Below are 18,122 nucleotides of genomic sequence, written 5' to 3'. Positions count from 1 at the left end.
GCAAACACTACATTTTAGGCAAGGAGTTAAGTAATGAAAACAGAATGTCAACAGAAGAGAGGGATATGAAAGGGAGAAAAATAAGGAAATTGCAATTTAAACAAGAGTGGTAATGCCAGTCTTTCTCAAGAAATAGGCAAATCATATTTAAATATATTATAGAAATTACCAATTAATATATCTAGTAGCCTAAACCCATTCTGAGAGGGAAGGTACTGAGTTCTGTTTGTCTTTGTGTCCCTGCATCTTATACCATGTAGTCTTGCAGAACTGAATGTCACTTTTGATTTAGAGCTTATAGGGAAACAAAACAAACAAAGCTTGAGGTTAAGATCTGAAATGGAGATTTACATGGGTTGTAAAGGTTCTGGGCAATAGATATTTGGCTGGAGTTACGAAAGCCTGGAATCGAAATGTCTGTCTTTAAAAAGAAGTGCAGTGTCTATGATGGCATTGAGGGTAAAGGAAGTGGTTTTCATTTTGTTTTTTTAGAGTCAATGTTTAATAGACTCTTCATTTTCCTTAGCATAATCACAAAAATCCTGTATAAGTTCTCTATTAATACATTTCCTCTGAGAAAGAGTAAACAGGTTGTTTTTTTAAAGGATTAACAATTGATTTTTTTTTAAGCTTTCAGTTCTTTCTTTCTTTCTTTCCTTCCTTCCTTCTTTCCCCCTTTCTGTCTTTCTTTCTTCCTTCCTTCCTTCCTTTCCTCCTTTCCTCCTTCCCTCCCTCCCTCCCACCAGGTCTTAGTTGCAGTGTGCGGGATCTTCGTTGAGGCATGTGGGATCTTTAAGTTGTGGCATGCGGGATCTTTTAGTTGTGGCATGCGGGATCTAGTCCCCCTTCCAGGGATCGAACCCAGGCCCCCTGCATTGGGAGTACAAAGTCTTAACTGCTGGACCACCAGGGAAGTCCCAATGATTTTAGATTCTAGATTTCACTGTTAAAAGCTATTAATAAAAAGAAAAGATGCTAGCCCTATCACGAGAAACCATATGGAGAGAACTGACAACTGGAGAAAGTTTCCTTTTATTTCTATCAAATAGAAATAGAATAGTGAACATACTCAGTGAAGTGATTAAGATCATCTACACAGGCAGTATGGCACTGTAACTTAATTCTTCAGTGAATAACAACATATGTAGTTATATGTAGTTACTTGGAAAAAATTTTCTATACTGCTCAAAAGATTTACTTCGTTAGCAGGGCAATTGCATAAATAAAAAGGTACATGAACTGTTCTGGATTGATAAGTTTTCCATTTAGCTGAAAATTAGCATCTTAAGTGGTAGAAAATTTTTTCATTGATATTTTGTATATGTGTTTTCCTTGATTTTTTTTTTTAAAGTAATCTACTGAATACAAGATATTAATCAAGATTTAGTCTTTTTTTTTTTCCTTTTTTCTTTTTCTTTTCTTTTTTTGGCCATGCCATACAGCATGCGGGATCTTAGTTCCCTGACCAGGGAGTGAACCCGTGCCCCCTGCAGTAGAATCGTGGAGTCCTAACCACTAGACCGCCAGGGAATTCCCAAGATTTAGTCTTGATATGAGTTCAGCATGGTAAATATCATTTATTTGGAGGCACTGAACATGTGGATGCAACTGCAGAAGTACCTGTGATATAAAAGATCAAATGGTCACTGCCCCCATATGCGTGAATTAGGTATTAGGGAAGATGCCATGATGTTAGCCAACTTAAGCTCCTAAAAATGTTTTCCCTTACGGTAGGCCTGAGATAGGCCTTCTCTCAGGTCTCTTCTCCTGGAACCACTGTGAGGAGAGTTACCTAAAGACCCTTGTTTAGGTTCTTTTTCCCTGTGCTTGCTCCCTTCAAGCCCCATACTAATATTTATTGTATCTTTTAATGTTAGTATCTTTTTATTTCTTTGTTTAACATTTCTGCTCTTTACATATCCTAGGTTGTAGGTTGTGTTTTTTGGGGTTTTTTTGCCTTGTTTAATTCGGTATAAATTACTGTGTCTGATACAATGTATCTATCATCATGACTCTTCCATAGCCAGTAAGTGCACCTCCCTGTGAATGGAGTGTATTGATTGGTTGTCTTCATGTGATGCAGGGCTGTTAACAAGCTTTTGCCCACTCACTCCTGCTTCCTGGTGTTTGCTGCTCTCCTGGGTATTCTTTACTCTGCTTTCCTCTTCTGTTCTTTCTCTTCTCTCATGTCACTTGTTGCCTCTTTTCGTACTCCGGCTTTTATGTGAAAAGGCTGATCTTTTTAAAACATTATTATTTAGTCCTTTTTTTCCCCGTATGGAGATCTGGCCACAGTAACAAATTGAGTCTTTTAACTCAAATAACCTTCAGGTCTTTGAGCAGTTCTTGTGGTATCTCTCACAAAAAAAGAATTTGTGAGTCTCCCTTCCTCCCCATTGTATCCTTCATATGCTTTCAAATCCAGAGCTGTTTGGACATATGGTATCCAGAAAGTTGTGGTTTTGTTATATTAAGTTCATTCCAGTCTATAGAAATCAGTAAATGTCTGTGCTATGGAGAAAAGTTGATTCTGAATAGGTCTTAGAGAAATAAGAATTTGTTAATCAATCATGTAATATAATGTTTCAAAAACCCAATTAAGATTTTTTTATAATCTTGTAAATCTTGCATAAGATGAAGAAGTCAAATCAAAGGATTCCACTTCTTAGAACTGTATCACCTGCTGTTTCTCAACAGTATTGCATACTCTTATGTTTTATTTTTGAAAATAAGTAGACTAAAGAAAATACTTGGTCTTGGGCCTTCCCTGGTGGCTCAGTGGTTAAGAATCCGCCTGCCAATGCAGGGGACACGGGTTCGAGCCCTGGTGTGGGAAGATCCCACATGCCGCAGAGCAACGAAGCCCATGCACCACAGCTACTGAGCCTGTGCTCTAGAGCCTGTGAGCCACAACTACTGAGCCCACATGCCACAACTACTGAAGCCCATGCAGCTAGAGCCCGTGCTCCGCAACAAGAGAAGCCACCGCAATGAGAAGCCGCGCACCGCAACGAAGAGTAGCCCCTGCTCACTGCAGCTAGAGAAAGCCCCCACAAGCAGCAACGAAGGCCCAACGCAGCCAAAAATAAATAAATAAATAAATAAAATTTATTTAAAAAAAAAAGAAAAAGAAAATACTTGGTCTAAATATATAAAGTATTAAGCTTAGCCTTTCCTTTTTTTTTTTTTTTTAAATCTTTTTGGCCATGCCATGTGGCATCTGGGATATTAGTTCCCTGACTAGGGATCAAACCCATTCCCCCTGCATTGGAAGTGCAGAGTCTTAACCACTGGACTGCCAGGGAGGTTGCTAAGCTTAGCCTTTCTAAACATTTTACGATATTTTATGGAACTGTAATCTTCTAGAACAAAAATATTTGTGGGGGGGACGGGACTTTTATCAAAGTCAAAGCAACATTTCTGTTTTGCTATTTCATAAAGGTTGCTGTTGAAGAAATCTGGCTGCAGAACACCTCGGATTGAATTGGAAGAGATGGGACCCTCATTGGATCTGGTTCTGAGGAGGACACACCTAGCATCAGATGACCTTTATAAGTTATCTATGAAAATGCCCAAAGCCCTCAAGGTACGTGACTTGTAGATTGGTGCCATGTTTATTTGTATATTCCATTCTTCTTTCCAAAAAAGGATTTGTGGCATATTATATTGAAGAGCATACATAAAGAGGTCAATGAAATAGATAAAATTAGACTCTCAGAGCCAAAGAAAGGAGGAAGAAGCAAATAAGCCAACCATAATTGATAATAAAATTGTAGAAACCAGGCGTCAGGTGTTGCTGAGAGCTTCCTGCTAGTCAAGACTGCCAGTTTTCAGCAAAAATGGGGCTCATTTTAGGCATTGTGAAAATGTAATTTCAAGCATAGGATGTGTAACCCATACTTGCATAAAATGTGTTTTGACTTTTGAATGGTTTTAAAAAGCAAGTAGAAATGGCATCTCTGGAATGCCAATAAAGATTGAAATGATAGTTATAATCCTTAAGCTAAACACAGGAAATTCTCTCAGTGCATGACGGTGATTAGTCTTGTTGTGTTGCTTCTCAAAGTATGGTCTGACAATTTACCTGAGAATTGTTAGAAATGCTGAATTCTCAGATCCCACCATAGTCCTGCTGAATTAGAATTGGCATTTTAATAAGCTCTGAGTGATCTGTTTATACCTAAGTTTGAGGAGAAAGGGCTGTAGGGCTATAGACTCTGTGTCATTAAAGGTGTGCTCACTAATGGAGATTGTTAATATGATAGTTGTTGTACACTAGATTTTTACCAGTTCATGGTAGTAGACCCAACTAAATATATATTTATATATTCTTGTTTCATAGCCAAAGAAGAAGAAAAATGTCTCTCATGATACTTTTGGTACAACTTATGGAAGAATTCATATGCAGAAGCAAGACCTAAGCAGACTACAAACCAGGAAAATGAAGGGGTTGAAGAAGCGACCTGCAGAAAGGAAAGCAGAAGACCAGGAGAAAAAATCAAAGAGAATTAAAAAGGATTGATGGAATATAGCCAATAACTGCATTTTTATTGTAGTCTTTACTTAGAATTATCAAGCATCAATTATTTCAGAGTTTCTTGTAAGGTTTTATTGTATATTTTTATAACTTGATAATTTACCTAAATTATATATTATATACATTGTGAACAGTAACATACTAGTATTAGGTTGAAAGTTAGGCTCTTACTGGAGACATTACACCCTGGTATGCCGTTTTCTCTCTGTGATGTGACATTTCCCTCTGCCTACCCACTACAAAGTCTCCTATCTCATTGGGTGGGTGAGTGAGGAGGGATCTCCAGAACAATCATTGGTATTTTAGAGAATTTTGGGTTAAGCTTTAGATAAAGGGAGGAAGTTATGGAAAGTAGAAATGGTCCAAAGTAACTGTATACATGCTCAGTATGAGCTACCTGGAAAGTTGACCCCATCTCCCAGCACATACATACAACCTGACTTTTATTTTTTTTACTTTCCTGTTGTTTTACCTGAAATTCTACCAGTTAGAGATTAATTTTGAGATTTTAAGCTCTGTGTCTTAAAACAGATCTCTGAGATGTCCACTACCTGATCATTGACATACTACCTTACTATTGATTATTTTAAGAGATTCTGCTACTAAATGGAGCCCTATTCCTCTTCTTTGGGAGAAAGGAAGTTTTGATAAGGGTTGAAGTGAGAAAGGAGAGATTAGATAAGTTAAGACACAGGACATTTTAGGGTATTGGGTAGCTGTAGGTAGCTAAAGGTCACATGAAGGCCCTGGGTGTTTGCATACAGAGTAGGAGTAAGCCAAAGCCAAACAGCTTATTTTGAAATTTTCTTGAAGACTGGCCCTGTGCCTAGGAAAATGGGGGAAAGCTTTCTGCTTCCTACTCCTAGTACTGCAAACTTGTTTTCCCTAAATGTACAATTTAGTTTCCTTGACTGAGTCCCTGGCAAAGAGGCTCCTTTATACAAGCACAAGCCAATTATGCTGTAAAAGTACAAACATACATAAACCATGATGTGTTATGTAAAGTAGAAATGCTTTTGTTTTCAATTCCATGTCAAGGAACTCCTCCATGTCTATGTGTGCATGCATTTATGTGAGTTTGCTAAAAGCTAGAACCTCAATTTTACTTTTTTTATCCTTTCCCTTCTCTTGTAAACCCATTCCTTAGCCTTCCTTCTCCCCAGCCCTTTCCTGGCTAATAGTCTCTTAAAAAGGAGGGAGCTGCTATCACTCATTTACACTTGTTACTTGATTATACATTTAACCAAAGACTACACAGTTTTAGATGGAAGTAGGCATTTGCATTATATGTCTAAATGGGGAGAGAGGGCTAAATTAAAATGATTCATATCCTGCTATCTGCAAGTAGATGGACAATGGACAATAGTTGGGGAGAAGGGGCGTCATGAAAGGGGCATCAGAAATGATGGATGCAGGACTTCTCTGGTGGCGCAATGGTTAAGAATCCACCTGCCAATGCAGGGGACACAGGTTCGAGCCCTGGTCTGGGAAGATCCCACATGCCGCGGAGCAACTAAGCCCATGCGCCACAACTACTGAGCCTGCTCTCTAGAGCACGTGAGCCACAAGTACTGAAGCCCACGCACCTTGAGCCTGTGCTCCGCAACAAGAGAAGCCACTGTGACGAGAAGCCCACACAGTGCAACGAAGAGTAGCCCCCACTCGCCACAGGTAGAGAAAGCCCATGCGCAGCAACAAAGATCCAATGCAGACAAAAAAAAAAAAAGGAAATGATGGATGCACAGCCCTTACCCAATGTGTGACCCCTGGCTGGTCCAGCTAACAATAATGAAGGCAGGCAGATTCAGGAGGCAGAGCCATGGGTCCTTTTCACCAGCCACTTACCGGAAGGACCCTGCCACACTGTATGGCTGTTAGCATAACTGATGCCATCTTGGGCCTGTTCAGTTCCTCCCGTCCTTCAGCTGACCCTACCTAGGGCTGTACTGTGTAGTAAATCTCTGTTGTCAGGGGCTTTGTAGTTAATAGATGTTGTTTAATGACCACTAGGTCCAGGTGGCCCCTGTGCTGTTAGTCTCCGAACAATAATGAAGAGCTTCGCTGACGTATTCCCGGCGCCCATGAGACTAGTTACCCGTTCATAAATCTGGACTTTGGAATTCACTTCCTGTTTCCAAGCACGTACCCCCATACCCTAGGTTAACTGTAAAATTCTCCCAGTGGCAGTTATGAATGCTTCTGGATGTCATCCGCCCTATCCCACCCTGTGAGTAAACTACCTTATAATAAGCTGATCCACTGATTATATGGAGTGGCCTGCCTCATTTTTCGGTTTCAAGATACTGTCTCAGTTTGGTGGGCATCTTTCGTTCCCTTTGTATTTTTCCTATTTTTTAAGATGCTAATACTAATACCAAGCTGTATATGATTTCATGAAATCTGATTCCTTTTAATAACAAATGCTGCTATTTGTTTTCTTGGTATTGAACATAATCCAAAGTAGAGATGTTATTACCCAAATCAATAAAGAAAGAGGGCAAAAAAGAACTTAGCCCCAAGTCAGTTTTCAGTTATCTGATTATCTAGCTGCTTCTGATCTCTCCTTCCTTTCATTTATATTTTTAGCCACTTCTCCTCCCCACACCCAAGGGTGAGGCCAGGAAAGGATTCACAGAAGCTTTAAAAATGGAAGAAGTTAAAATCACTAAAACCACTGCTAAATTTGACCAAGAAGAGAAGGTTTGTTTTTTAATGGAATTTCAGGTATCGGTACTTTGTCCATTATAAAATTAAGAGCCTACAAAAATACAGGGTCTTTATCATGTCCTTAATGCACTTTTAATAGATCATAGAAATGGTCAAAACATCCCATAATTGCATGAAAGGCAAATATATCCTAGTATATATATACATTATGAAATTGTATAGAATATTATTCACATCCCTTTAAATAAACTACTGTAAACAAGAAGATAAATTAGGCTTGCTGGCTTGAGGTTTATGCCAGCTGTGAAAAGAAAGTCAATTTGCTTTTAAATGTATGTTGTTTTCCTCTCATACCAACAACGTGAATGGTTCAAGTTTAAAATCAGCAAAGATAACACTGTGAGTTTCCTGTAAGTGGACCATGTTAGGCCATGTTAGAAAGTGACTGCCTTGGTTGAACTGGAGCCATTTTGCACTTTTTCCAATTCAAAACCCTTAGGGAAAAAGTTTTAGAACATGGCCAACCATGTTCTAGATAACCAACATGCATTTTAATTTTGTTCTTGTTCTGCTGCTTCCTTTAAACAACTTCCCTCCTCCCTTCCCAACGCATTCTCACCCCCCACCCCGGCCCTTCACACTCTGAGCATCAGAAAATAGGTTCTAAACAGGGAGAAAGGTCTGGCACTGGGCAGGCACCTGCTACTTAGTGGGGTTGAGGCCTATATGAAAGAAGCTTTCAAAAAGGGAAATGGCAAAGCCTCTAGAACTCAGCAGTTAAGGCTTTTGCCAAACAAAGATCAAAGCCCTTGAGCTTTTAAGTCTTTTACTGGATTGGGATTGATTCCTCAAGCTCAAAACGGGCTCAGCTAGAAGCGGAGTGGCAGGTGTTGGATCTGTGAGGCACGCCCTCTGGCTAAGCTGGAACCCAGAGCTGCAGAGGTGCTGGCTCTGGATGCCAGATCAGGGGAAAGGACCTGTAACCAGAGTTAGAGTTGAGCTTAAGCAGAGACTGTGTTCAGGGATCTCCTCTGTCCCTCTCAAACACTGCAAGCTAGCTCAGAAAGAGGTTCCTGCAGGGCAAAGCACAACCTATTTAACGGGTGCATCTGAAATGGACTTGGAAGATTCACACCCATCAACTTGAGAAGTTTATTTTCTCAATCCCTTAGCTAGTTCCCCAGAGTCAGCTGACAAAGCAGATGGCAAGGTGACCTGAGTAGAGATATCACTTTAGATGACAACCTGCCACAGGGCCTCTGGCTTGGCACTCAGCGGCAGCCCTAGGGTTTATGGCACTGCGGGAAAGAGCACAAGAATTCATTGCTGTCCCCTTAAGCCCCATTTCCATCCATTTGACTCACCACTTAAAGCTAGTCTGTGTCACAAATGTGTCTGAGTTTTATGCCCAGCACCTTCCTCTGCATAGGGAGACCTTGGGGAAGGATTAAACTGAATCTTGAAAAATCAATAAACAATGCTCAAGTGGCTAGGAGCTCCTCAAAAGTGGAATACGTGGGAGAGAGGGACAGCAGGTAGTGCAGTGTTGGGGCCGAAAGTTGTGGCCTTAAAAGAAACTGACAGGGCTTCCCTGGTGGCACAGTGGTTAAAGAATCTGCCTGCCAATGCAGAGAACACGGGTTTGAGCCCTGGTCCGGGAAGATCCCACATGCTGCGGAGCAACTAAGCCCGTGCGCCACAACTACTGAGCTTGCACTCTAGAGCCCGTGAGCCAGAACTGCTGAGCCCGTGTGCCACAACTACTGAAGCCCGTGCACCTAGAGCCCATGCTCTGCAACAAGAGAAACCACTGCAATGAGAAGCCCGCACACTGCAATGAAGAATATCCCCCACTCGCCACAACAGAGAAAGCCCACACGCAGCAACGAAGACCCAACGCTGCCAAAAATAAATAAATGTTAAAAAAAAAAAGAAAGAAACTGACATCCTCTCCTGATGCTCTCTAAGCCCTCAGCTAAGACTTAAAAGGACAAGGACCCAATTAAAGACAGGCAAAACCATTGGCAATGCCAATTAGTGGTATGGTTCTCTAAGTAATGTTAGAAGTGTTAGTTCCCAGCGTTTTTCGAGAAATGCAAAGAAAATAAATGAGGCTTTATTTTGTTTTGTGGTAGTAGTAGTAGTAGTAATACGACAAATAATGTTTTTAAAGGGGGCCTGATAAGGCAAGTGGTACAATGCTAGCTGACAGAATTCTTATCTGATTTCCATGCTTAGAAACTGAGAAGAGCAGAGCCATCATGGTTGAGCAGTGGTGCTCCGTAGTCCTATCCTAACCTCAAGGTGGGTGAGATGTGGTATGGAAAGCACCAGGCTGATTGAAATGACTTGGAGTCTTAATGCCAGAAAAGGACAATCAGCTCATCTTGAAGGAATTGTGAGGAAGCAGAGTGAGGCAGAGATTTGGTCCTGGCAACATTTTGGGAAAAATCGTTATATAGGTGGCTTGTGAGCTCTTACTTAGACATGAACGTAGCCATTGCTAAGAGCCACCATGGGTTCCCTGGGAGCTAAGAGTGTCAATTGATCACATTCCTTTTTTTTAAGGAGTCCTTTCCTGGTAGATAGGGGAGTAGTCATTCACTCTACATTTATCAAGCATTATGTTTCAGGCATTGTATATGTTTACAATTTAGAAAGCATTTTCTTTAAAATACAATTTTAGGAATTCCCTGGCGGTCCAGTGGTTAGGACGCTGCGCTTCCACAGCAGGGGGCCCGGGTCTGATCCCTGGTCAGGGAACTAGGCTCCCACAAGCTGGGCAGCCTGGCCATAAATGAATGAATGAACGAATAAATAAATAAATAAAATACAATTTTGATTTTTTTCCTGATTATAAAAAACAAATCATTTTTCTGATTTTTTTTTTTTTTTTTTTTTTTGGGCTGCGTGTCATGTGGGATCTTAGTTCCCTGACCAGGGATCGAACCCACACCCCCTGCATTGGAAGTGCAGAGTCTTAACCACTGGACCACCAGGGAAGTCCCTCATTTTTCTGATTATTGAAGAGAAACTTGCAGAGAAGAAAATAAAATTATGTGTAATCTTACCATCCAGAATACCACTATTAACATTTTGCTGTATTTTTTACCACTTTAAAAATACAGGTTCTTAAAATAAGAACATGATCTTACTATATTATTTGGAGTTCTGCTTTAAAAAAAAAAAAAGTAAACTTTTTAAAGTTAAAAATTTTAAACTAATACCACAAATGGGGAAGTGTTCAGATGAGTAAATGCAATGAATTTTTACAAAGTGAATGTACTGTTATAACCATTATCCAGATAAAGAAATAGAAATATTGTCAAGACCTACAGAAGCCCTTTGTACCGCCTTCAGCCATGAGCCAGTTAACTACTAGGTACCCTGCTCTTAAAATCAATATTAAATTGTAAGCATTTTCCTGTCATTAATTTTTTTTGGAAAACACTATTTTTGATAGCTACACAATACTTGGTTATATGGATGTGTTAAAATTTTGTCATTCTACTATTGGGCGTTAATGTCAATTCCTTTTGGCATTGTTACATGCAATGTGATGTATATCCTTTCAGAGAAATATTTTTAGAAAATATTTTCACATGTTGATTTCGTTTGACATTTAAAATAACCTGTGAGATGTATAGTGCAGGTGGTATTATATATAATTAGGCTCAGAAAGGTTAACTTGTCTGAAGTTACACAGCTAAAGAGGTAAAGCTGGACGTAGAACCTCTGTTTTCTAATTCCTAGTTGAGTAGATTCTCAACAGGACATCTAAGTCTCAAGGTATTCTTGTGAATCAAATGGGGAAAGGTGATGTAACTAAAAAAGCAGTTAGGCTAATGCAAAACAATTCGAAGGACTAGTATACCCAAAGAGTGTTGATGAATGATGCATAAATCTGTGGTATCTACAAAGGAAATCTTTATTGGCAAGCCTCAGGGCTCTGTCCTTGACTTTTGCTCCTTAAACAAGTTTATCTTCCACTTGAATGAAGGCAGGACACATTTGTTAAATTTGTGAATGACAAAGCAGTGGGAATATTAGAGGACATAAATGTAAAATATCTTAGCAGGCTTGGAAGGTGGACTGAAGCCAAAAGGAGAAATTTAGTAAGATAAATGAAAAGTTCAGTACTTAGAGGGGAAAATGTGAACATTTTTAGAATAAGGGAGATGTAGATCTACAGTTGGGAAATGACCCAGGGGACAAACCCTATGTCAGTGATCAGTGTGAGCAGACTTCCAGAAAGGTCCACAGAAATTTAAGCTGCACTGACAGAAGTAGAACATTCAGGTTGACTGAAAGAGAATACATGAGATAGACAAGAAAGTCTGAAAACAGCAAAGCCTGATATGAATATACAGTAATAAAAAAGTGGAGGAACAGAGACCCATTGTACTCTAATCTGCTCAAACCACATCTGCAGTATTTGTCCCAGTTCTGGGCACACCCTTGGAGGAACTTGAGCTCCCTGGACTGTGTTCAGAAGATGGTGATGAAGGTAATGAAAAATCTCCAAACCTTGCCAGATCAGGCAGAAATGGTTTACCAGGGGGGAAAAAGGCAGTCACTGAACAAACTTTGTTTTTATCAGCTTAATTGGAATATAATTTATGTACAATAAAGTACATCCACTTAAAGTGTATGATTTGGTGAATTTTGACATTTGTGTAAACCCATGAAAACACTAGCACGATAGAGATGGGAACATTTTCATTACTCCGAAAGGATTCCTTATGCCTCTTTGTAGTCCCTTCTCCCTCTACCCCAAGGCTTAGGCAACCACTGATCTGCTTTCTGTCACTACAAGGGAATTAATATTTTCTAGAATTGTCTATAAATGGAACAGAAGAGCAGAACTCTTGTGATTGGCTTCTTGCACTCAGTCTGAAGATTTTGAGGTTTGCACATCTTACTTCATCTATCCGTAGTTCATTACTGGATGGTATGTCATCATATGAATGTACTACATTTTGTTTATCTATTTATCTGATGATGGACATTTGAGTTGTTTCCAGTTTGGGGCCATTATGGAAAAAGCTGCTATGTACATTCATGTTACAAGTTTTTGTGTGAACAAGTGTTTTCATTTCTTTTGGGTAGATGCCTAGGAATGGAATGGCTGGGTCCTGTTGAACACTCAGTTCCACTAGGAACTTTATGAACAAGAGAAACAGGTTCCCAGATTCACTTTCTAGGAGGGAAAGAGGCAGTAAAACATGTAAACAAATGGATAAGTTCAGAAAGTGATAAATGATATAAGGATGATAAAAGAGTTGCTGAAAGTGACTAAGAAGGGTTTATCTTAACTAGAGTGATGAAGGAAGATCTCTCTGTAGAGCTGACATTTAAGTTGAGCCGAGTCCGGAATGTTGAGGAGGCAATGTATGAAGGTTTGAGGGAGCACATTCCAGGAACTGGGAACTTTAAGAGCAAAGTCCTTGAGAAAGAATGGAGTTTGACTTAAGAAGGATGTAATAGTTGTCTCCAGATGTTCAAAAAACAATCAGGAGGAAAAGGGATTACATTTATTCTATGAAATTTTAGAGGCCTAAGTATGACCAGCGAGTGGACATTAGATAGAGAAGAGCTTGGGTTCAGTCGAAACTTTTCATAGTGGGATGTTTGGGGGTAGGAAAAGGACCAAGTTTTAAGTCCTTTTTTGTTGTTGAGGTTTTGTTTTCGTTCTTTATTTCTTTTTGTTGTTGTTGTTAAGACATTTCCTACTAATATGAATAACAACTACAACTAGATGGGCATGGAACTAACTAGTGACTTTGGTCTCTCAAAGTGAATTATTGAGCAGATATAAATCCAGCTTAAAAACTAATTACACTGGCTTGTGGTAGCCAAGTGTTAAGGAAAAAAAGAAAAAAAAACTGCAGTAATTTGCACTAATTTGTAAGGCAACTGATAGAAAAAAATATTTCATTTTTCTACTAATTTTGGGCTTAACAATAGGCACTCAGAAAACATTCAGGTGTTCCTTGAGAGGCCAGAAAAAGAAGGATGCATTATCTTCTTTCAGTTAAATGACACCTTCTATGGTTAGTGTACAAGGAAGTGTGAGGACATGTTAATAAAAATAGGGATAATCCTTCAGCATTTACCTATATCTGTCCATTTAAAAATAATAATAGTGATTTGAAATTAAATGATATCTACCAAGGTATTAACGCAGGTAAGAGATGCAGTCTTTTTGAAAATGTATTAGAAGACTAAATTATATAATTACTTTTAATTATTGTGCAAACTTAAGAACAATAAAGGAACAGAAGAAGGAGGAGAAGGAGGAAGGAAAGGAAGAGGAGGGAGGCAGAGAGGAGTAGAAAACCAGCTATTTCACTGACTTAAGAAACTGCCACTTTCATCCTTCCATGATGTCCTCAGTCCTTGTCTAGATGCTTCTGTAATCATCAGGTAAGAGTGCAGTCATGTTTTTAGTACTATACGGCTTTGTGTCATATCAATTCAATAAAGCATATCATCAATTATTGGTTCCTTACATGAATGAACAGTATATTTAGGATCATCAGCAGGAGGATTTCTTGGCAGCTTCTTTGCTGTGGGAAGGGTGCATAAGGGATAGCAGTAAGATAAAACTCTCTAAGGCAGGGCTCCTCAAGCTGCGGTCCCATCACCTCTAGGGAATGTGGTATGACCTACTTTTCCAGCCCTTGTCATCCTCAGGGTCCTCAATTTGTGCAAGAAGACAGTTCATTTACCAGTAGCAGAGGACATCTGTTCTCCATGAACTTTTCAGAGAGTATAATCTTTATTGGGACATATTCATGTGTCATAAAATTCACCGTTTTAAAGTGTACGTATCAGTGGTTTCAGTATATTCAGAGAGTTGTACAACCTTCAGAACATTTTTATCACCTCGAGAAGAAGTCCCATATCCATTAGCAGTCACTCCTCATTCTTCCCTCCTCTGACTAATCCACTTTCTATCTCCATGGATTTGCCTATCCTGGATATTTCATTTAAGTGGAATGGTACAATGTGTGGTCTTTTGTGATTGGCTTTCATTTAGTGTAATATTTTCAAGGTTCATCCATGTTGCAGCATGTGTAAGTACTTTACTCCTTTTTATGGCCGAATAATATTCCTTTGTATGGATATACCAGGGTATAATCTTTTTTTAATATTTATTTTTATTTTTAAATTTTTGGCTGCTTCATGTCTCAGTTGCAGCACATGGGATCTTTCGTTTCCGCGCGCAAGCTTCTCTCTAGTTGTGGCGCTCGGGCTCCAGAGTGTGCGGGCTCAGTAGTTGTGGCATGTGGGATCTTAGTTCTCCAACCAGTGATCGAACCCGCGTCTCCTGCATTGGAAGGTGGATTCTTAACCACTGGACCACCAGGGGAGTCCCCAGAGAGTATAATCTTGAACTCACTCTCACTCAGTATTCAACAGTTAGGCCCTTTGAAAAATGGGTGAAGTACTGAAATATATATGAAAAACAATGCTCTGTATGGAATTGTGCTGCAAAGGTCAAACAATGACATGAAGATTGTCTAATCAAGTTATCAAACAAATATGTTAATAAAGTTACACATCTCTAAAATGGAAGTTTGATTCACTCATATTTGTAAAAACAATATAAATTGCATAACTCTTCATTATTTTTTGTTTTATTTTTTAAGAGAGTATCCGAATCAAATCTTTCCCTCCCCACCCCACATACTATTTACTATGAAATGTTGGCTCCTGTTTTAAATGGATTTCTTTTAAACAACTTTTTTCCAATACTGATTATCTCCAACTTCAAAAGCTAACTGATCATTTCTAGGTGGTAAAATTATGGGAGGTTTTGATTTTCTCTTTTCACTTGTCTCTAGTTTCCTCAACAAACATGCATTATATTTGTAAATAAGAAGGGAAGGAAAGAAAAAAACAAACAAAAAAACAGGCTGAAAGAAACAGTTATGGGAGTTCTCCTGAAAGATGTGTTGTCTGTCCATTTCTCCAGAGTCTGTTACTGGATTAAGCCAGAGGGCACTGAATTGCATTTTCTTTAGTGCCCTACCCTGTGTTAAAGAGTATTCTAAAAACATCCTTAAGTTGTTGCATTTCTTGAAGGGTATCACTGAGACTATCACTTACCACATCTTACAGGATATACTCTGAACATCTGTCTTAGTCTCTTCAGTCTCAGTACCAGAAATAGTAGTGCTTCTTCCAAGGAAGTAGCTTGCTTTTTTCTGAAAAGTACTTAGTGTTAATTTTTTAAAGAGTTTTATTGAGCTATAACTCATATACCATACAATTCATCCATTTAAAATGTATGATTCAATGGCTTTTAGAATATTCATAGAGTTGTGCAACTATCACTACAGTCAATTTTATAACATTTTCATTATCCCAAAAGAAACCTTTCTCCCCTTAGCCATCATCCTCCAGTTCCCCTCTCCTTCCCTAGTCCTAGACGACTACTAACCTATTTGCTCTATGGATTTGACTAATCTGGACATTTCATATAAATGGAACGATATGAAGTAGGATCCTTTTTCAGTTAGCATAATGTTTTCAGGACTCATCCATTTTGTACAATGTATCAGTACTTCATTAATTTTTTAATTGTCAAGTAATATTCCACTGTATGGATATGCCACTTTTTATTTATCCATTCTTCTGTTGATGACCATTTGGATTATTTTCACCATTTGGCTATTGTAAGCAATGCTGCTATAAATGTTTATGTACACGTATTTGTTTGAATACCTGTTTTTAATTCTTTTGGGTGTATAACTAGGGGTAGAATAAATGAATTATGTGGTAATTCTATGTTCCAATTTCTCCACATTCTTACCAAAACTTATTTTTCATTTTCCTAATGGATGTTAAATGGCATCTCATTCTATGTTTTTATCTTTTGTGTTATTTACTGGCAAAGAAAGATATTTCTTTGCCAGTAAATAACAGGTTGCGGGACTTCCCTGGTGGCACAGTGATTGAGAATCCACCTGCCAATGCAGGGGACATGGGTTCGAGTCCTGGTCCCTGAAGATCCCACATGCCGCAGAGCAACTAAGCCTGTGAGCCACAGTCACTGAGCCTGCACTCTAGAGCCCATAAGCCACAACTACTAAGCCTGCATGCTGCAACTACTGAAGCCTGCCTGCCTAGAGCCTGTTATCGCACAAAAGAAGCCACTGCAATGAGAAGCCCGTGCACCGCAACAAGAGTAGCCCCCGCTCACCACAACTAGAGAAAGCCCACATGCAGCAAAGAAGACCCAATGCAGCCAAAAATTTAAAAAATAATAATAATAATAATTTTTAAAAAACAACAGGTTGCCATAAGCTGTTTTCAGACAGATTTGCTTTTCATTGTGGTTTTGATATGCATGATCAGTGATGTTAAACATCTTTTTATGTGCTTATTGGCACATAAATGCTTATTGGCATTTATTTGTAAATCTTCCTTGCAGAAATATCTATTCAGATCCTTTTCTCATATTACAATTGGGTTGTCTTTTTATTACTAAGTTGTATGGGTTCTTTATATATTCTAGAAACAAGTCCCCTATTAGATACATGACTTGTAAATATTTCCTCCTATCCTGTGAGTTGTCTTTTCATTTTCTTGATGATGTCCTTTGACGCATGAAAATTTTGAATTTTGATGAAGTCCAATTTATTAATTTTTTCTTTTGTTGATTGTGTTTTGGTGTCATATCTGAGAAACCATTGCCTATTCCAATGTCACAAAGACTTCTATGTTTTATTTGAAGGGTTTTAGAGTCTTAGCTCTTAGGTCTTTGATTTTGAGTTAATTTTTGTATGGTGTGAGATAGGGGGTCCCAAATTCATTCTTTTGCATATAGATATCCAGTGGCCCTGCACCATTTGTTGAAAAGACTATTCTTTCCCAATTGAATAGTTTTGCATCCTAGTCAAAAATCAATTTACAGTAAATATAAGGGTTTATTTCTGGACTCTCTGTTCTATTCCATTGACCTATATGCCAGTCCTTATGCCAGTACCATACTGTCTTGATTACTGTAGCTTTGTAGTGAGTTTTGAAATGGAGAAATGTGAGTCCTCAAATTTTGTTCTTTTTCAAAATTATTTTGACTATCCTGGGTCTCTTGAATTTTCACATGAATTTTAGGATCAGCTGCCAATTTCTGCAAAGAAGTCAGCTGTGATTTTGATAGGGATTACTTTGAAACTGTAAATCAATTTGAGGAATATTTCCATCTAAACAATTTAAAGTTTTCCAGTCCATGAACATGCGATATCTTTCCATTTATGTAGGCCTTTTAAAATTTCTTTCAATGCTGTTTTGTAGTTTTTTAGCGTAAAAACCTTGTACTTCTTTTGTTAAAATTAGTACTAAGTATTTATTCTTTCTGATGCTATTGTAAATGGAATTCTTTTCTTTATTTCATTTCCTCCTTTCCAATCTGGATGGCTTCTATTTCTTTCTTTTTTTTTTTAATATTTATTTATTTATTTATTTAGGCTGCACCAGGTCTTTGTTGCGGCACGTGGCCTTCTTAGCTGCGGCACGCATGTGGGAACTAGTTCCCTGACCAGGGATCAAACCCAGGCCCCCTGCATTGGGAGCGAGGAGTCTTACCCACTGGACCACCAGGGAAGTCCCTCTTCTATTTCTTATTGTTGCCTAATTGCCCTGGCTAGAATGTCCCGCACAATGATGGGGAAATGGGGAGAGCAGACATGCTGGTCTTGCTCCTCATCTTAGAGGGAAAGTAGCCAGTCTTTCACCATTAATTTGATGTTAGCTGTGGGTTTTTTGTAGATGCTTTATATCAGGTTGAAGACATTTCCTACATTGTTGAGTGTTTTTATCATGAAGGGGTCTTGAATTTTGTTAAATGCTTTTTCTGCATCTATTATGATGATCCTGTGGGGTTTGGCCTTTATTCTATTAATGCGAT

The 18,122-nt window shown here is 38.8% G+C and overlaps 1 protein-coding gene across 2 annotated transcripts in view; it reads left to right on the top strand.

Annotated features, from left to right (window-relative positions):
- The window catches only part of RPF2 (ribosome production factor 2 homolog), a 38,363-nt gene extending 32,489 nt beyond the window's left edge, over window positions 1-5,874 (top strand). For both annotated transcript variants that reach the window (XM_082404894.1, XM_082404893.1), the window contains 2 exons: window positions 3,442-3,586; window positions 4,343-5,874. In XM_082404894.1, coding sequence (XP_082261020.1) covers window positions 3,442-3,586; window positions 4,343-4,522 — 325 coding nt within the window. In that variant the 3' untranslated portion in view covers window positions 4,523-5,874. The remainder of the gene's footprint in view (window positions 1-3,441; window positions 3,587-4,342) is intronic.
- The last annotated feature ends 12,248 nt before the right edge of the window (window positions 5,875-18,122 follow it).

The sequence above is a fragment of the Balaenoptera borealis genome (genome assembly GCF_965194805.1).
Source record: "Balaenoptera borealis genome assembly, chromosome: 9".
Taxonomy (NCBI): domain Eukaryota; kingdom Metazoa; phylum Chordata; class Mammalia; order Artiodactyla; family Balaenopteridae; genus Balaenoptera; species Balaenoptera borealis.
This window is presented reverse-complemented; position numbering and strand designations above follow the sequence as displayed.